The sequence below is a fragment of the Scleropages formosus genome, chromosome 4 (genome assembly GCF_900964775.1).
Source record: "Scleropages formosus chromosome 4, fSclFor1.1, whole genome shotgun sequence".
Taxonomy (NCBI): Eukaryota; Metazoa; Chordata; class Actinopteri; order Osteoglossiformes; family Osteoglossidae; genus Scleropages; species Scleropages formosus.
Genome location: NC_041809.1, coordinates 2,455,999 through 2,474,695, shown reverse-complemented (window position 1 = coordinate 2,474,695; position 18,697 = coordinate 2,455,999). Strand labels below are relative to the sequence as shown.

The window sequence follows — 18,697 nt, the reverse complement described above, 5'->3', positions numbered from 1 at the left end:
GGACGGTGCGTATCGCTTTCTCGCACATCTGATCTCAATACACTGGTTATTTTCGAGCTGTTTAAACGCAGCTCCATCTTCGATACATTTTCTTCCGTTTTCTTCTTTCTGCCTTTGTAGACTCTCCCCTTCCATACCCTTCGCACCGCCGTTCTCCTCAATTGATCATTTGATCGCCGGTCCTCATAATATGAAAATCCAGTGACGTGTGACACCACGTGGTCATTAACAGGCCAATCAGCATTCGCTGTCACCTGTTCCTCCGCCTACTTAACGTATAGCTTTGGCTGAGCAACGCATTGGGATGCAAACAGCTGGTGTCCACGTGCACGTGTTTTTGTGTGTGTTTATCAGCTACAGAGGGTGAATGCTGGCGAAGTCCATTGCTTGGGTTGACTACTCACAGCAGCCCAGCAATTTTCAGTGCTGTCTAGTAACAATGTCACCAGCCCACCAGTTTGAGGAAGTTCTGACTCTTCTGATGGCCACTCTGCCACTGGCTATGGGTCACATCAAAATTGCTTTGAGTTTTCACTTTGGAGGAGGTTCACTGGTGTGGCGGGTTTGGGTTTGAGCCCTGCTTGGGGTGCCTTGCGGTGGACTGGTGTCCTGTCCAGGGTGCGTCCCCTCCCCCTTTGGCCTTGCACCCCGTGTTGCCGGGTAAGGCTCCGGCTCACCGTGACCCCGCTTGGGACAAGCGGTTGTAGATGTTGGTTTTTTCATTGCATGGGGACAGCTGGGAGTGTAGCAGTTAGTGCTGCTGCCTTTGGATCCAGAGGTTGGATGCCTGAATCCCACCTCTGGCGGTAGTACACTTGAGCAAGGTACTTACCATAAATTACTTCAGTAAAATTACCCAGCCGTATAAATGAGTAAATAATTTTAATTTGCCTTTCAACAAAAGCATCAGATAAATGATTAAATGTAACTTCCTATTCCTAAAAAAATCACTGTAAGACAACCGTGTTCTGTTTCTTACAAACCAAGCAGAATATCCACAAATATAAGAACATTTAATAAAAACTGGGCAGAAAGATTATAACTGTTAAAAACCGTCACCCTCATTGTATGAACATAGAAAGTTATAGCAAGCTTTTGATTTAAAGGGAAAATAGGATAGAGCCTATCAAATCAGCATGGCTACTGCTTACATGTCATATTTCATTAACAGTTTGTAGTCAACATGATTATTATAGCCACATGTACGATATCTGAGAATTGTAAATATGAAATGCTAAAATTATTCATATTTGCTGGGAAACAAGCAAATACTAAACGGAAATGGTATTGCACCACTTTATAACATCATTCCATTGGCTGGATTCACTTACTGCAAGTCATGTATCGTATAATTACGCGAGCCGCAGTTCCTGTTAATATCAGGAAGCATGCAAGATGAAACATGAATGTGCACTTTTGCAATATCTTTAGTCTCTTTCGAGACCAGTATTCACCATTAAAACGAGCAGCATAAAAATTTCCCGTCTGTATCAGAATGTTACACTGATCTCATCTCTCGAGGTGTCTCCCTTTCATTCCCCATGTTGCCTCCAAATGTGACCAGCATCTTGGAGATCATCGATGCGTCTGGTCTCTTCTCTGGTTTTTCAGACAGCATCCTCTCTATCAGTTTATGCTGGAACGTGTGACACAAATCATTGGTTATGTTATCATAGTAAAAAATATTCACAGTTAAGTTCAATAATGCTTAAAATGTTTTAAAAACAATCTGAGATACGCTGTGACAGCACCGTTGCGCTGGGTTCTCCATCCTCACCTCTGTACTGTAGCACTCACAGAAATATTGTGGAAAATGCTGATTTCTTACTTGTTTCCACACCTGCGAGATGAGGACAGGGATAAATACACATTCCACAGTTACCACGGTCTACCTGGTCAAATGTGTGTTCAGGCCAGCATCACCATTTCAGACACCTTTTTCTCTGAGACTTTAAAAAAACTTTTTTAAAAAACCTCAATCTCTCACATGATGATTACAGAGTCGGTTCTTCCATGAAATCAGCAATTATTGTTGCAGTTTATTCTGAAGGAGTCAGGAATTGGCAGGGCAGTGATAACCCTACAGGGACGGTTTACTCACATCTGCCCACTCCATTCTAGTTTCCGGAGTTCTCCAGAGGAGCTCAAAGTAAATCAGTCCCAAGGAAAATATGTCCACCTTTTTGTCATAGTTACAACTGCTTTCCTGTGAAAACACATTTAAGTGTGAAATTTGAGCTCACAATGCAGCAGGGTCAGTTCATACAACCTGCTGCACATTTATTAAATACATTTACATTTATTCATTTAGCTCACGCTTTTCTCCAAAACGACTTACAAAGTTAAGGTAAGGTACTTACAATTATTTACCCATTTATACAGCTGGTTAATGTCACTGGAGCAATTTAGGGTAAGTACCTTGCTCAAGGGTACTACTGCTGGAGCTCAAACCTGTGACCTTTGGGTCCAAAGGCAGCAGCTCTAACCACAACATTACCAACTGTCGTAAAATACCAAAACACTGCTAATTTATAGTAAATTAAATGTCCAAAAGAATGAATGCACTGTGTGCAAAGAACACAGAGGATCAGTTCTCAGATGTCGATCATCTCGGTAACGCTGTGTCGCCTTTTGTGGTCCCCACTTACCTGCTCAGGACTCATGTAAGAGAATGTCCCTGTTCGCTTGGTCCTCTGGAGAAGAGCTTCATCACCTTCATCTTCAGAGCACGTCACGAGACCGAAGTCTCCGATCTTTACTTTCCCATCATTCCCAAACAATATGTTGACTGGCTGTTGGAAGCAACAAGCAGGAATTGCAGCGGTAAAGGAGCTGTACTTCAAGTTGAAGGGGTCCAAAAAAAAGGATCAGATGTATCAAGTGTAACCTACAAAAGCAGCTCTGCACAGCTGTGGCTCTTGGTCACAGCCAGATGTGTTGATTCTCTCAACCAAAGCTCCAAATTTTTATTATTGCACACAAAGAAATTATTGCAAATTCAGATAATAAGCCAAGGAAACAAAGTCGCAGGTGTGAATTAACCACTGATTTAACCACTGAATTAACCCCATACAGGCCAGCAAGGACACTGTGTACCTCCACCTCTGGTTGCTTGGTGGTCCCACTCATAAGCAGTGCAAAATCGAAAGTCAGTCGGTTCTCAGTCTTGGCCCTGGTAGAATGAACTCCCTGTGTCTCAGAATTGCTGAATCCCCCCACATTTAAGAAGGCTCTCAAACCCACCTCTTTCAGAGCTACTTCTTTCCTGATCCCCTGACAGCTCTATAAATGAGTCCAACACCATCTGCTATGATTATCTGTGTATTTGCTATTTGAATGTTGTTTCTAAAGGGGCTACTTGAGGGATGTGAACCAGCAACATGGTGCAGTCAGAGAGACAGGCTGTGCTTTGACATTCTTGTGTCTAAAATCTTCATATGTCATTTATTTCCTCTGAGTTTTAGGTAACTTTGGAGAAAAGCGTCCGATAAATGAACAAATGCAAATATAAAATTGTGCAACCCTGTGATGTGATGGACCTGGTGTGCCCTCTGCTTCCACGGCGGGTTCTAGACCAACGCAACCCTGACTTGAGCAAGCGGTTAATGATAGTGAGTGGATGACACACTTTGGAATTTGTGAATTAATCAAAGTGTTTAAATGAGAGTTTCCTCCTCAATATGCACCATCGTTCTTCCATTGACTCGAGGACCAGCAGCCCCTGCGTACCTTCAGGTCTCTGTGAATGAGTCCATTCGTGTGAATTTCCTCCACCCCCTGGACCACCTGCCGAAATATGTTCAGCGCATCGTTTCTCCTGGTAGGGGTCACTTTGGTGTTTTGCTCATTAATCCACAGCCTCAGGGTGCCCTTGTCACAGAACTCCATCTGGATGTAGAGGTACTTTACTGAGCTGCCGCTTTCAGACCTAAAGGGGGAACATGGTACAAGACGGACCAGCTTGATCCTTGATGGAAACCGACCGCTCTGATTAACAAGCTACTCCATTGTAATAACTAGCAACTTATGTTTAAAGCCTTAAGCTCAACAAATAAGCAAAAGGGAAAAGGGCACAACGATGGGCCTTACTGTGAACTGCTTTCCGAGGAATCGATCTGGTATCCTGTGTCTTCCTTCCAGGATGAGAAATACTGCACTATGTTGGGGTGGCGAAGTGTCACCAACGCACCGACTTCTCGAAGAGCCTTACTGAGCAAAACAACAAAAACACAGAAAACAATCTTTCATTCTTTGCTTCGGCAAAAGCCGATGTTGCGTTTAATAACGAACTGTTTAATGAGAATTCATCTCAAATATAATTGCAACAACTGCCCACAAAAAAAGAGAAGACAGAGTCAAAACTCCTGCGATGACTGGGGAGATTGACAGTGTGTAAAGTCAAAACTTGTGTACAGCGCTTCACCATATAGGGGACATGGCACTATATGATATGAAATAGCAGCTTCACATCACAATCACAGTACGTATAATAATAAACAGACATTCATCAATAATCGCTTGTCCACTGCAGGGTTATGGTGGTCCAGAGTCTATTCTGGAAACACAGGAGTGGCAAGATATACCCTGGGAGGGATGCCAGTGTATCACAGGACAATCCCATACGCACATACACACAAGAGCAATTTAGAGCCACCGATCCGACTGAAACACATCTTTGGACTGTGGGTGGAAACCAGAGCACCTGGATGAAACCTACACAAACACAGGGAGAACATGCAAACTCCACACAGACTGAGTCTGATCTGAATGCATCTGAACCCACAACCCAGGAGCAGTAAAGCACCAGCACTACCCACTGTGCCACTGTGCCCTAAAATTAACATCACAGTTAGTTATAAAAATTGTTCAGAAAATTTAAGAAAAAGCTAAAAAGCACCAATTCACAATCAACGTGCAATATACAGTTTCATACATTAGTAACACGAAAGGGAGCTGCGGGAAGTGCGAAAGAGGAGATGCCGAGGGGATCTGGAATATCATGGGTCTTCGAGAAGACGGCCGATGAAGCCCACTAGCTCTGTTACTGTGTGATGCGTTCATCACATTTTTTTTTTGCACTTTTATCCAATTGTCTTCTGCTGAAAAACACCGCTTAGAGTGTGTAGGTTAAATGTGCATGAAGTGGGACTGCACTGTGAGGAGGAATCTTAGACAGAGGAACAGTTACTTACTCTGTGCTTTTCACTATTTTCACAGCAAAAAAACACTTTTCAATTTTTCTTCGAGCTTTGAAGACCTGGCCGAAACCTCCTTTGCCGATACGGGAAATTGAATCGTAATCGTGTAAAAATCTTTAAATGAGAAAACGTGGAAGTTATTAGGTACAGCGACAATGCAATTTTTATGCAACGTGGATGTAAGTAAATAAACACAACATTTCCTTTTATGCAAGTAAATAAACGTCACGACATGAACTCTCAGTTTCGTCACGTGTCCAGCAGCGTGCTTTATTTCACATCCCATAATTCCTGCTTCCTGATGCCAGAATGGCTCGGACACTACGTACCTGGACTGCGTGGCAGTTTTCTCTGCTGAATTTTCCAAATTATTGTTTTCCTTGAGAATCAAGCAGAAAATTGTGAGTTGTTAAAATACAGAAAAACACTGTAATACTAATTAGGCAGAGAAAAATAAATGGATTACTTGAAATAAACAGATGAACATGAAACAGAGTAGCAGCATTATAGAGGCACAAAACAAAGGTACGAGGATGGTACTGTACTGTAAAACTTTTTAAAAAAACTTCTGATGAAACTTGCTTTGACTTCTGTTTTTGCTCATGAAATTAAAACAGAGAAGTTTTGTATTAGAAATAACAAAATACCTGTTTTTTCTCATCTGGTGACAAATTAAAATTTACTGCCAATCTAAAAGCAAAAGGGGAAAAAGTGAAAAGAGTGTTGGATACAAAGTGAAATCAATATTAATCTTGTAGGTGAAAAATAATCAATATTTGTCAGGATGTGTGTGTGTGTAACGTGATGTCAAATACTGTAAATCAAAAATGTGTGGAAAAGGGTATTTTTGAGAAAGGTATTTACTTTCTCTTGGACTTCGCTCCAGGGGTTGACTCCTGCACAGGAACACGAGACAACATCATCAAACCGCTTTCAGCTTTTAAATTGCACTTCCTATAAAAAACAGCCTAAGAAACAGCAAAATGGAAATGGGAAACGGGGCCCGAGCTACACGTTTCACCACCTTTGGGCTCGTCGGGTTCTTGGAATCCCTGAACGTGATGAAATCACTGGAGGTGTCACCGCAGGCCAGCAAACTGCCGTGGTTTTGGGACTCGCTGCAGGGAGGGGAAAAAAAAATCATAATGAACATGCTTTGAGCTCCACCTTGGGTTTCAGTGAAATGCTTATGTTTCAACACGTGTGGGCAAAGTGAGCTCAAAAAACATCAACTCGAAACAAGTGAACGTGGCTGAAATCTGAAGAACTTGTTTCTATGTCTTCGTGTCAGAAGACCAGTATATCAACAGTTCAGCACCTGACTTACATCAGCTATCTGACACTTTGCCCCAAAGATACTTACAGTTATTTACACATTTGGGTAATTTTACTGGAGCAATTTGGGGTAAGTACCTTGCTCAAGGATATTACAGCTGGAGGTGGGATTTGAACCAAAACTGGGTTCAAATCCCATCTCCAGCTGTAATATCCTGAGCCAAAGGCAGCAGCTCTAACCACTACGCTCCCACCAAACTACTACAACTATACTACTACAGAAAATTGTAGGTGTAATGGGGAGAGGAGGATGTGACCCCCCCCAAGCAACTCTAATATGCTCCTCCCAAACATGTGTATATAACTCCACTGACTACTTTGACTAATATTTCCATGGTCCCGTCAATACTTCACCTGCCATGCAACTATGTGAGACTCTATTACATACAAATATTGAATGTATGAAACTAAAGGTCGCATGTCTTACCTTTCATTTAAAAAAGAAGGCGAGTCAGTTCTTGATCCAACCGAAACCTGAGCAGAACAAGAAAGCAAACTGTGGAAAATACTGGAAACGGAACTCGCCCAACCTGCGTAGTGCGATGACGAAAAACACATTACAGACAGTGCATTTGGGCGAATGCTTAATGTACTTTACACCTTGTTTTAGAGTGCGCTGGAGGGCGTGCACCTGCCGTTGAGGGAGGCTGTGGGAGACACTTTTGGACAAAAGCGGTGGCTTGGTGATGGCAACTTTGTAGAAAACAGCACATGTAGAGGATGCTTTTCAAACAAAAAAAACCCCTAAAAGACTCTGCGACGCTATGAAGAACTCGACAGGAATGTCTTTGTGAAGGAATCCAATCTCATCAGAAGATGCTGTTGAACTTTCAGATTCTCTACACAGATATTTCACCAGATTTGAACTGAGGGTAGCTGTGAAAAAAATGTGCTGACATCCTTAACGATATCACACTCAGTAGCTGAGACAGAATCACGGTATTATCGTCGTTCATGATGTAATGAGTACATTGAAGCGCACCGATGCCGGGAAGGCTATAGGTCCAGATAACTTGGACGCCTTCGCTTTATAATCCTGTGAACTGGCCCCACCGGACATATAGAACAGTTCCCCGTTCACACCACTTCCTAAGAAAACATGTCCCAAAGAGTAGAACGACCTTCGTCCGCCAGCATTGACAGCAGAGGTCATGAGTTGTCTAGAGGGGCCTCTAATTCAGCACCTCACCAATGCAATAAAGAGTCAACCACATACCTCTCCGTTTGCTTACAAACACTGTCATAGGACCGAAGACCCATCGGTCACACTCTCACACATCTGGTTCCAAAAACATCTAGACAAACCTCACAAACAGAGTACTTTCTTCAGATTTTTCATTCATGCTCAATACCCCCTAACCTGACCTTGTGCTCTTAAAAACAGCTCAGTGAGACACAGCGAATACCTGGTCACGCCCTCAACGAGACCGTACAGAAGCAGCCCAAGGTGCAGACTCAGCAGGTTTAAGAATTCTTTCATTCCTCAATCACTGAGGCTGCTCAACCATGACAGCAGCACTCAGGTAGGTACAGTCTAGTCCACAATGTCAACTGAGCAGATCAGAACAAAAAGGTAACAGTTGTGCAATATTCTTGGTGGAGAAACTGGGCGTTCATCATACTTCATACATACATCATCTCACATAATAGGTGTGTAATGACCAATTCCATATGTTGTTTTAGAGGATATCATGCGCGCAGTAGAAACACACAGATAGTGCACGTGTGAAAATATGGGAAGCCCAAGTTACATTAGTGAAACTAAGTAGGTAAGTAGAATCAGGCGTGTAAATCATCATTTATTCCTTTTATAAGTTTAACAGTTAAATTTTATAAGTTTATTTTATACAAGAATAACCATCCCTACAGAGATCAAATACTTTTAAGCTGCACTGTATTTATTCATCCATTTATTCATTTTACTTATTTTCTTTTTTTACCTTGTCGTTCTGTTCTGCAATATGTCACTGTCCTGAAAAGGAGAGCTGCTACAATGCAAAACAAATTTCAGAGAAGTTTGTATCGTAACGTATACCTATCATGTGACTGGCAGCTGGGCGTGGCAAGGGGTGTGGTCTAATACTTCCCTCCCAAAATGTTGTTTTTAAAAATTTGGTTGGGAGGAAAAGTTGTGAATGTTCTTGAAATAACTATTTATAAATGACTCAAAGCAATAACAAGTAGGACAGTTCAAGAGAAGAGCATCTTGCTTTGGTGTAAAACATTGTGAATTAACCCGTAAACTCAAGCTTTCTTCTCCTGTGCTCTTTGTACAGAATCTCTTGGTTTGTGACAAATGAAGGCAGTAATCGTGGTAGATCATGAGCCACTAACTGCGGGGCAATGGGACAGTCCTACCTGGCTGTTCTGGTCTAAGGACCGCAGAAGCTCAAACCAGGCATTTTGTGCTGCATTCTGCTCGGCCTCTTTGCGAGTCTTCCCTTGGCCTTCGGGGTACTCCTTTTTATTAATGATGACTTTAGAAAAAAATCTGTAAAACAAACATGAATTTATATTCTCATATGTATTAATCATTTGTTTTTTCTCCTCATAAGTGGCTCCTATTGGATAACACCTACAGCGCACAGAAAGACCTAGATAGCCTCAGACCATCTGAACATGCTTTTTTCTGCCATTTTTCATCTGAAGGATGCTGTCCCCTATTTTACTCAGGTTCTGTAACATCCACAGAAAAGTTGGTGAACTCCTTGAAATTATCTGGGTCTCTGGCTGAATAGCTCCTAAATTGTGATCTGATCTTCTTCTCAATCATAATATCTATGAAACAACACACAGAACCCTTTACATTACCACATCTTTATTGAACAAATTGTTTAAACAATAAAGGTCACTGATGGTAAAAGTGTGTGAACCCTTTTATTTAGTAGTGAGTGGAACCTCCTTTATTGGCAATAAACTCAACCAAACACTTTCTGTAGCTGCTCATCTCTCCTGTGCAGGTTGGGTGGTATTTTGGCCCATTCTTGTATAGAAAAATGCTTCAGTTTATGTATATTTTAGGGATGTCTTTGAACAACCTGCTTCAGATCATGCCACAACAGTTCAAATGGACTGACATCAGGACTCTGTCTTGGCCATTCCTAACAGAACCCAAAACTCATTGGTTCCTCAATAATTAGAGGGTGCTAAGGCCCTGAGGCAGCAATGCAGCCCCACACCATTACACTCCCTCCACCATGTTACACAGTTGGAATGGGTTTGGTGTTGGCACATAATGATTGGCTTTCTCCAAACATAATGCCATGTACATATACCATAAAGTTTAATTTTCTCTGATATGTCCACAGAAGTGCAGTACAATGTTCTTTGAAGAGCAGTTTTTTTACTCTGTGATAAGTGTTTCTACACTATTGTTCAGTGTTTTTCTTCAGGGAGACTCATGAATGCAGATGTTATCAAGTGCAAGAGATGCCTGCAGATATGAATCTGTCACCCTAGTGTTTTTTGACAACCAGATAGACAAAAAAGGTTTCAGTCATTCTGTTCCAGTGACAGAAACTCTCCAGTCATCTAGAGCCGCCTCCCTTTCCTCCATCTTCATTCCTCATTTTCTCAACTTCCACCTCTCTGCAGCATGTGACACAGTCACCCCCCGGATCCTACTTTTCTCTCTAGAACAGCTTGTGGAGGGAACATGGTGGTATTGGACAAAAAAGACGCGCGTCAATTATCTTGTCTGTTTCTAAAGCTCTTTGTCTCTTGCTGATGCACTTTCACTTACTATGAGTGGTACACTGATGGGAGAAAGTGTCCATTCAATGAATCAATGTCAATATTTTCCGCTGAGAAGATATTTAAGGAGTCAAGTCACATCACAGAAATTCCACTCTGGGTTTATTTAGTAATTATGTAAGTCACTTAGTAAGTCACTAAAAATGCAGACCTATCCAAACTGGCAAAGTGCATTTCTTAATCTAACTTTTCTGGAGAGGGCAGTGCTGGTGATACTTACTGAGGATTGTGTGGTGGTCCATGCTTATCGACTACTTTAAAGTCATGTACCAATTTGTTCTTCTGGCAGTACTCATTGAGAAATCCTTTGTAGTTTTTCTTCTCAAAAAATCCACTGGTGCTTTGACTGCTGTCATCCTCTCTTTCACTTGCAACACTGCTGCTCACCTCATCCTTCAGCAGACGAAAGACAACTTTAGTCACCAAGTGCCTTTACACGTTCAAGGCATTTCGCAGAATGGATGCTCCTTTAGACATACTCAACATACAGAACAACATCAAAGGTGGTGGGGTCCCTATCTTAAATTTTGAGTTAGGTGCCATCAATACATAATAAACATAATATGGAATAATACACATTAACATACATAGATGTAAACACTACACTACATTATATGCACACAGTTTATGTTACAGTCGGTGCGTGCCTCAAGACAGTAGCAAACAAGGCAAATCTGTGACGTGACAGCATTGCCATGGTAGTTTTAACACTATGCCAGAGCACAATGGAGGAACCAACATATTAAGTCACACAGCCCTCCAGCACCCCTATCCCAAGTACTATTTTTCCCCTCTTTAACCTTGGTGGACACTTCTTTGAACAGTTCCTGATGAACAAGCCTGGCTGCTTCTTCCTTGGCCTCCTTTTTTGTGCTCCCAAAGGCCTCTGGGTACTCCTTGTTGCCAACAATAAACCTGCACCCCCTATAGAGACAGACACGTACAAAAGAGTGAAAAAATGGGTAATATCGAAGTCAGAATGCAGTACTTGGAAACTGGTAAACTGGTAAACTGGATATGGTTTAGAGGTCTCTTGGGACACGACCAAGACCTGCTCCTACTTTACCATGTTCGGTTAACAATCAGGGTGTCATCTTCCTAACTTTGTATTTACAGACGGCACATCCTAATCTCTTGATATTTACTGTGTGGCATTGGCTGGAGCAAATCTGGTGAATTCTTTTGGGGTCACCGTCAGGTTCTGCTTTTGTCCGTATTCATTAAGCCAGCAGATGTAGTTGGCCTGGGTGAATGATCCTGGGGTGGCCGAGGGACATGCTGATGCACTGGTGACCTGTGATAAGACATGGACAGCACAATGAATGAACCTAACAGTCACTGCTCCAACTGCCAACCGTAGCAGAGCCCACCGGTATGTTAGCCATCCATCCATCTGCCCATCTATCAATTATCCAGCGCAGGGCTGCAGTGGTCCAGAGCCTATCCTGGATTATATACTGCAAAAACAAATTCAGACTTTAAATTGCCCATCATGTGGGTCTGTGTGCAAGAGTGAATAGGGGTGGGTATGATGGCCCTGTGATGGACCGACATCCCATCCAAACTTTAGACTCTCTCTCATCCTGTACTTCTGGGAAAGACTGTGAACCACAGAGATCCAGCATTGTACAATTGATTCATGAATAAACATAAATGATGGAGGAAAAAACTTGACCACACACACACACACACACACATCTTCAGAGCCGCTTGTCCCATATGGGGTCACGGGGAACCGGAGCCTACCCGGCAACACAGGGCGTAAGGCCGGAGGGGGAGGGGACACACCCAGGACGGGACGCCAGTCCGTCGCAAGGCACCCCAAGCGGGACTCGAACCCCAGACCCACCGGACAGCAGGACTGTGGTCCAACCCACTGCGCCACCGCACCCCCTATAAAACTTGACCAATTATTCACAAAGATGTAAACTTTGATATAAACGGGACGGCTGGTGGCGTAGTGGTTAGAGCTGCTGCCTTTGGACCCAAAGGTTGCAGATTTGATTCTTACCCCCAGCTGTAGCACCCTTGAACCGAAAATTGCTCTAGTAAAATTACCCAGCTGTATGAATGGGTAAATAATTGTAAGTAGACAAACATTTTAAGTCACTCTGGAGAAAAGTGTCAGCTAAATGCATAAATGTAAACGTAAACTTATGGTGACCACATGCAGGGTTTCAAGCGAGGTGGAATGGAGATCGACTGGACCTTTCTAGATATTCTCCAATGCACGAGAAGCTGGATCTCATATTTAGCTTTCAATTACATATACCTTTTTGGTAAATGCTCCGGAGAAAACCAACTTACAACGTTATCGTGATTTCCACGTTTACAAAGCTGGGTAATTTTTACCGTAGCAATTCAGAATGAGCACCTTCGTCAAGGGTACTACAGCAGGAGGTGGGGTTTCAATGGAGAGGCAGTAGCTCTAACCACTACGCTATCTACTGGTGGTAAAATTAATTAATTTCTTACAGAATCATTGAGCTGCATGCTGTCCCCAAAGAGCTGTTCCAAAGCTTTTTTGGCTGCTTGCTGTTTGGCTTCTTTCTTGTTGCGTCCTTCTCCTTCAGAGTAAGTTTCGTTGTTCAGCACAACTCTCATAGTGAACCTGCAAATATAGAAATCACACGTCATCCATATGCGATCACAGAGGTACTGGATTTCTCTTGACTATATAAATGTAATTAAAACAGGGGCTTTTAGCCTGTATAGCGACTAAACTGTTCTGTTTTTGTATAAACATGTGCAGGCTGACATTGGGAGCAGTAGAAATTTATCGATAAGGTAATAATAAGGTTAATGTTGCGGCAGTGTGATATTCCAGCTCACCTCCGGCTGTGGGCTGGACCTTCGACTGAGATTTCCTCATATTTGGGCATCTGGTTCAGTTTTTGTGAATATTCGTTCAGCTGAGCGATGTAGTTCAGCCCATCCATTTCCTGAAAAAACATTATTTACTCATAGACACGTCTTATATTAACTAAATAAACACTTTTTGCCCGAAGCTTAAGTTCGATAAAGTGGAAAAAGGCTCCAAAAATATAAAACACTGTAAACATCCACGATGCTACCAAAAATGTCTCTGTGATCACGACTGAGAGAGATTTCTCACTTACCTGTACTATAATCTCACACCTCTCCAAGTACAGAAAGTCAGATTAGGGGTTAAAAGCAGAAATAAGTATCCGCATTAGAATAAAAAAGAAAACCCTATGACTTTAAGAGTGCTATTAAGAAAAAAAGGGTAAAATGTGAATAAGAAAAACGGAAAAGTAGAGAAGAATTAATAGGCTGAAAACTCATGATTTAAGGCTCCAGTATCATGAGTTATAAATAACATTAAGACACGATCGTACAGATTCGTGCAACATAGAAAGAGAAAACAGCTACAAATCATGACATGATCATGATTGATGTGACACCGGCGTCGGGACATCGACGACAAGCGCTTATCACCGGCATTTTCACACCCAGGTGTTTCTTAACCACCTCAGGCTCAGATTCCGAGTCAGAAGCGACATGTTTGCACTTGATTTTCAGATGAGCCGCTTAGTTTTACCTTCCTTGTTTACCTTGAAGCCTTGTTTATCTCTCTCTTGTTTACCGCTGTATAACATCAACGTCTGCAGTCACACATCAATGCTGGAGAGGCCGCGATGAAACAGACATTCCCCGGTACGGCACACACTTCTGGTGGCGGACCAAAATGCACAGATCGCTGCGGAGACGTGGCCACTCCTTCCGAGCACCGAAGGCCAGCAGCGGGAGGCCACTTCCACCTCGACAAGACACGAAGTTTCGCTTTCCCCTCAGTTACGTCACAGGCTGTGTGAGGTCAGCGGCGCCTCGACCAATCAGAGCGCGCGAAGGCGTACGTAAACAGAGCGCGTCGTGCCGCGGGAAAAACAAACGCCGGCCGGACGTGTCAATGGGGCCGCGCACATCTGGACACATCGCTTCGTGTGCGAAAGAAGCGGCACTGAATGTCGGCTCAGTTTTTACAAGTGCTGCCTGAGCCATTGATTGGTTACATGGGCAGCAGGCGGAATAGTGCACAGGGGCCAAAGGGTTTACATACTTGGCAGTGGAATGGGGCTTGTTAAGACAAATTTGTTACAATAATTTTTATTATTTTATTATTAGTAAGTGCATTGCTGTTGTGTTAACCTAAAATTGTAACTTAGCTCAGGCAACGGCATAAGATCCAAACTGTGTGACCAGTTTTCTGTGGTAAAACAGCAGCTAATATGTAATATGTCAGCTAGTGTAGGACAAAAAATTAGCAACATAATACTGAATAGTGGGTGACACATCAGGCTAAACTGAATACTGAGGGGGCAAGTCTCTTATACCCTGCTTGTTACACCTATGACATCATGTACTGCAGGTAACAGTGAAATGTGTTTATACTTAGATCCACACACTTGTGCCAGGTTAATCTAGTGCCTATACTGCTAACAAAAAGCAAAGAGTTTCAAAATACACAGTTATGTTTCTTTTTTATCAAGAGTGGCACATTTAAAAAATATGATGAAAGAATGAGACTGTTTACAAAAATCTCTTTTATAATTAATATTAAATTAGAGCATTAAAAAAAAAAAAAACAATGTCTTACACATTATCACAACTGTTTGCATGTCAGACGAAAAATAAACATGAATTCAATTTCACACGACAACGAAAAACATGTTGTGTCGCCCCGCTGTTGTCAGTCATGGTCGGCTGCTGTGTCTCCGGGACAGTTTGAGTGCAAATCTTCTTCATCTGTGAAGTTTGGCGACATTAAATTCTCATATCAATTTTAATCTTGAACAGAACAAGGCTGAAAAAATGTCACGCTCATCAAATACGTTACTTACTATTGTATGTAGTCCCACACCAAATGCAGTATAAATGTTCTCCCCGTAGATATGATGTCAGAATGTGCAGCTTTTCCAGGGACTGGAAAGGTAACAGACATGTCTCTTTGTGTAAGTAACATTACCAGTATTGAAAAGAGGCATTGGTTCCAAGAATAGTAACACTGCACCCACAGATTTTTTTTAAATGAATCACAAAATGTTTTGATGACGGAAGACAAAAAAAAGATTACGCTAAATAGACCTAATAGTGGTGTAAAACAGCATGCGCTGATGTACCTTCTCAAGGGAACACTACAGTAACTTCCAAAAAAAGCACATATTTTCAAAGAACAACTAAACTAACACTTAGCTGTAGCTGTTCATCATCTTCTTCCTCTGCGCTATCATCATCATCATCATCATCATCATTGCTTTCTGTCTTCAGATCAGGCCAGTACCAGTCCTCCCTGGGAACAGTGATGCCCTTAATGAGAAAAAAAACACATTTAAACAGGAAGAAAATAAAAAAAAGAATTGAAACAGACATCATGCTGCTGCTGGAAACTTAGTGATGAGAAAATTGATGTCAGCGTGGCATCCGACCCTTGGATTATGGAGGCCCTTGCTGACCTTCTTGCTGTCCAGCTGCTCACAGACACGCTGACTCCTCCGCAGGTCTCCCTCTGTCTGCCGCTCCTCTCTCTCCGTTCGCATCCTGACCCTGTGCTTTGTAAAGACCAACAAAAGTGCTGATCACAAATATTATAATACAAGGTATTTGAAAATACCACAATGTGCACAAAGCAACCAACCAACTTGGTTTTCAACAACAGGAGACACATGACCGGCTCGGGGTTTGGTCGGGTTCAAAGCTGCGGTCCACTGTTTGTTTCACTTGCCTATAATCCTCGAGTGACTGTTTCTCAGCCTGCTGCTGCACACGCACTTTCTGCCGGTAGCATTCAAGCTTCTCCTCCGCTTTTCTCTTCTTCACCTCCTCCATTCCAATGCCTCCTCGATCTGTTGGGTTTTTAAAATTTCTCTTTAATGTCTCGGATGTCAACTAATGATATGAGCTTCTGGAGCTCATATATAGTTTAAGTATGTGAAATAAAAATAAAAATAATAAAAAAAACATTTTAGTTCTTATATATTGACACTGTTTCATTTAATTAACATTGTAATTCCATTACTGAATGATTCCAGCTCAGTTTGTGTGGAGTTTGCATGTTTGCTCCAGTAGCTCTTTTTTCCTCCCACAGCCCAAAGACAAGGATTTCAGGTGAACTGGTGACCCATACTGCCCATAGTATGTGTCTGTGTGACTTAACGAGCGTGTATGATTGCCCTGTGATAAACTGAGGGTGTACCCTGCCTTATGCCTGATGCGTCTGGGATAGGTTTCGAACAACCATGATACTGCACAGACCAAAAAGTTATTGATATTGGATGGATGTGTGGGTGGGCGATAACTCATACATAACATGCTATCCTAAAGTTTAATGTTGAAATGAAAGTGAAGCCCATACCTGATTTGATATTCAATGGGATGGGCTCAACTCTTCCAGCACCTGTAAAAGAAGGAAACCCTAAATGTCAAACAGAGCCTGTTTCTGTGCACACATTTCTCAGAATCACCAAAGAAACAAAGGGCCTAACCATCCTTCCCCAGGCCTTGGCCTGCTTTGTAGCCCATTTTCGCCAGCAGCGCAAAGCCCTTGTTCTCATTGCTGATGGAGCTCTGCAGCTTTGTCTCACGACTCTCCTGCTCCTGCTCCTTGTACGTCTTCTGCCGATTTTGCAAGTTCTTTTCCTTGTGAATTTCCTCCTTCCTCAGGGCTTCCTTCACCCGCTTCAACATGGGGACACCCGGCCTCACGTCTGGCCTAATAGGAGAACGGAAACACAGAGTATGGCCTCGGGGAATAATGATCCAACTGTGAGAGCCAGCAGGGGGCGTAGTGGTTACAGCCATTGCCCTGGTAATATGAATGTCCTGGGTTTGAACTGACACCCCCTCCTTCTTCAGTACTCTTCACCAACACACAGTGGAACCTTGGAACTCAAACTTAATTCGTTCCAGGTGGGTGTTCGAGTTCTGAAACAATTTTCCCCCTGAAATAATGTAGATTGGATGAATCTGTTCCAGACCCCCAAATGACGGCCTATTTAAACCTATATTATATACATACATACATACCTGATGCTAAAACCATAAATAAAGTGTAAAACCCATAAATACATGAAATAAAATATAAATGAAATACAAATGAAAATTTAACTGCACTTTTACCTGTACTGTGGAGAGCTGATGCCGTACTGGTGGAGAGGAGGGATGAAGGGATGTTACTGTTTGGAAGAGTCACTTTCCATAATAAAAACATCAGGTAACTGCCCTTCTGGGGTTCTTTCTCTCTGTTTCTTTGCCTCAATAGCTAGTGAACTTGCTTCAGGCTCTGGATCTCTTTCTCACTAAAACCTGTCCAATGAGATTTGCTTTTGCCTTCACACTTGCCTAAAATAAGACGTGGCATTATCATTGTACAAGTTGTTGACCCGGCTTACTACTTCCTTGTGACGGCGATATTTTTCCATAAAACTTTGCACCTCTCCCCATTTTTGCAACCATTTCAAATCCTTGATTAATAATTAAGTAGGAATATCCTCCCTTCCCTCCTCATACGCACCCCTTGTTTTACGGGAAAAAAGACGCGTCACGTTTCCGACAGATTAGCCTGAGGTTCATCGGTTCGAGTTCCGAGACATTTTTTCTTGAACAACTCGTTCGAGTTCCGAGGCTCCACTGTACTTACCTTTACACAGTACTTTGCTGGATAATTAGTAAATCACTAATTTAAAACCTGTCCTAAGTTACTTATTCAAATCACTTGGACTGGGGGGGTCAGGCAATATATGATACATATTTGAAAAGAGAAATTGTCCCAAGTGCCTTAACAACCTACTTACACCAAGCCGGTGTTACACAAGTCACTTGTAGTTGTCAACTTGTCAAGACAAGTACAATAATAATTCGGTGATAAAACCGGTCCGGATGGGAAATGGAGATCAGTGGTGCTGGAAATTGCACAAAACACGCTGTAAACAATAGGACAAAAAAACTCGAATCCTCACATCTTATTAAGAAACGTATCCGACATGTAGTCCTCTTCATCGTCTGACATCTTGTTAGAGGGGAAAACGCTTAAAAACCCCACAAAACTATCTGCGACGGTTGAAGTTAGCTTGGAAAGCTAAGTAACACCTCACCTGTCCGCCGCTCTTTTCATTCCGGGTTCCTTACTGACTCTACGATATTGCGTTCCGAAAATGCAGTGTTTTTGCATACTTCTGGGTTGAACAATTCACAAATCTTTAAATCACAAATATGCAAACCTGTAAGCAGGCAACACAAGAGGATCATTTTATATAATTTTTTAGATTCCAAGATAGATAATATTTACTTACTTATAGAAGATAATATTTTCGCAAGTTTATCAAAAAATGACTACCTGTAGGCGTCCACCGGTGGTTCCGGTCGGAACGGTTTCACTGTAACTCATTCCGGCG

The 18,697-nt window shown here is 42.3% G+C and overlaps 2 protein-coding genes across 6 annotated transcripts; both read right to left on the bottom strand.

The window, feature by feature from the left end:
• Nucleotides 1–996: 996 nt before the first annotated feature.
• On the bottom strand, nucleotides 997–14,101 carry eif2ak2 (eukaryotic translation initiation factor 2-alpha kinase 2). Of its 3 annotated transcripts, none has more exons than XM_018740247.2 (19): nucleotides 13,862–14,101; nucleotides 13,119–13,228; nucleotides 12,762–12,897; nucleotides 11,432–11,580; nucleotides 11,087–11,210; nucleotides 10,507–10,679; nucleotides 8,892–9,024; nucleotides 6,961–7,007; nucleotides 6,223–6,316; nucleotides 6,063–6,094; nucleotides 5,846–5,888; nucleotides 5,528–5,577; nucleotides 5,193–5,312; nucleotides 4,090–4,209; nucleotides 3,730–3,928; nucleotides 2,649–2,792; nucleotides 2,102–2,206; nucleotides 1,778–1,840; nucleotides 997–1,636 (listed from the first exon to the last, which is right to left on the bottom strand). In XM_018740247.2, exons 1-19 carry the CDS (start codon nucleotides 13,904–13,906, stop codon nucleotides 1,499–1,501), a joined length of 2,025 nt encoding a protein of 674 aa, XP_018595763.2. In that variant the 5' UTR covers nucleotides 13,907–14,101; the 3' UTR covers nucleotides 997–1,498. The 3 variants fall into 3 exon arrangements, with proteins under 3 accessions (XP_018595763.2, XP_018595764.2, XP_018595765.2); XM_018740248.2 differs by having other exon boundaries at nucleotides 13,849–13,921; XM_018740249.2 differs by lacking the exon at nucleotides 13,862–14,101 and adding an exon at nucleotides 13,406–13,432.
• A 496-nt stretch (nucleotides 14,102–14,597) lies between these two features.
• On the bottom strand, nucleotides 14,598–18,415 carry gpatch11 (G patch domain containing 11). Of its 3 annotated transcripts, XM_018740072.2 has the most exons (9): nucleotides 17,944–17,972; nucleotides 17,424–17,449; nucleotides 16,790–17,016; nucleotides 16,660–16,701; nucleotides 16,030–16,150; nucleotides 15,761–15,851; nucleotides 15,495–15,614; nucleotides 15,149–15,230; nucleotides 14,598–15,053 (listed from the first exon to the last, which is right to left on the bottom strand). In XM_018740072.2, exons 3-9 carry the CDS (start codon nucleotides 16,989–16,991, stop codon nucleotides 14,998–15,000), a joined length of 714 nt encoding a protein of 237 aa, XP_018595588.2. In that variant the 5' UTR covers nucleotides 16,992–17,016; nucleotides 17,424–17,449; nucleotides 17,944–17,972; the 3' UTR covers nucleotides 14,598–14,997. The 3 variants fall into 3 exon arrangements, with proteins under 3 accessions (XP_018595588.2, XP_018595587.2, XP_029107177.1); XM_018740071.2 differs by lacking the exons at nucleotides 17,424–17,449; nucleotides 17,944–17,972 and adding an exon at nucleotides 18,263–18,415; XM_029251344.1 differs by lacking the exons at nucleotides 14,598–15,053; nucleotides 15,149–15,230; nucleotides 17,424–17,449; nucleotides 17,944–17,972 and adding an exon at nucleotides 18,263–18,415 and having other exon boundaries at nucleotides 15,540–15,614; nucleotides 15,761–15,856.
• Between the last annotated feature and the right edge of the window lie 282 nt (nucleotides 18,416–18,697).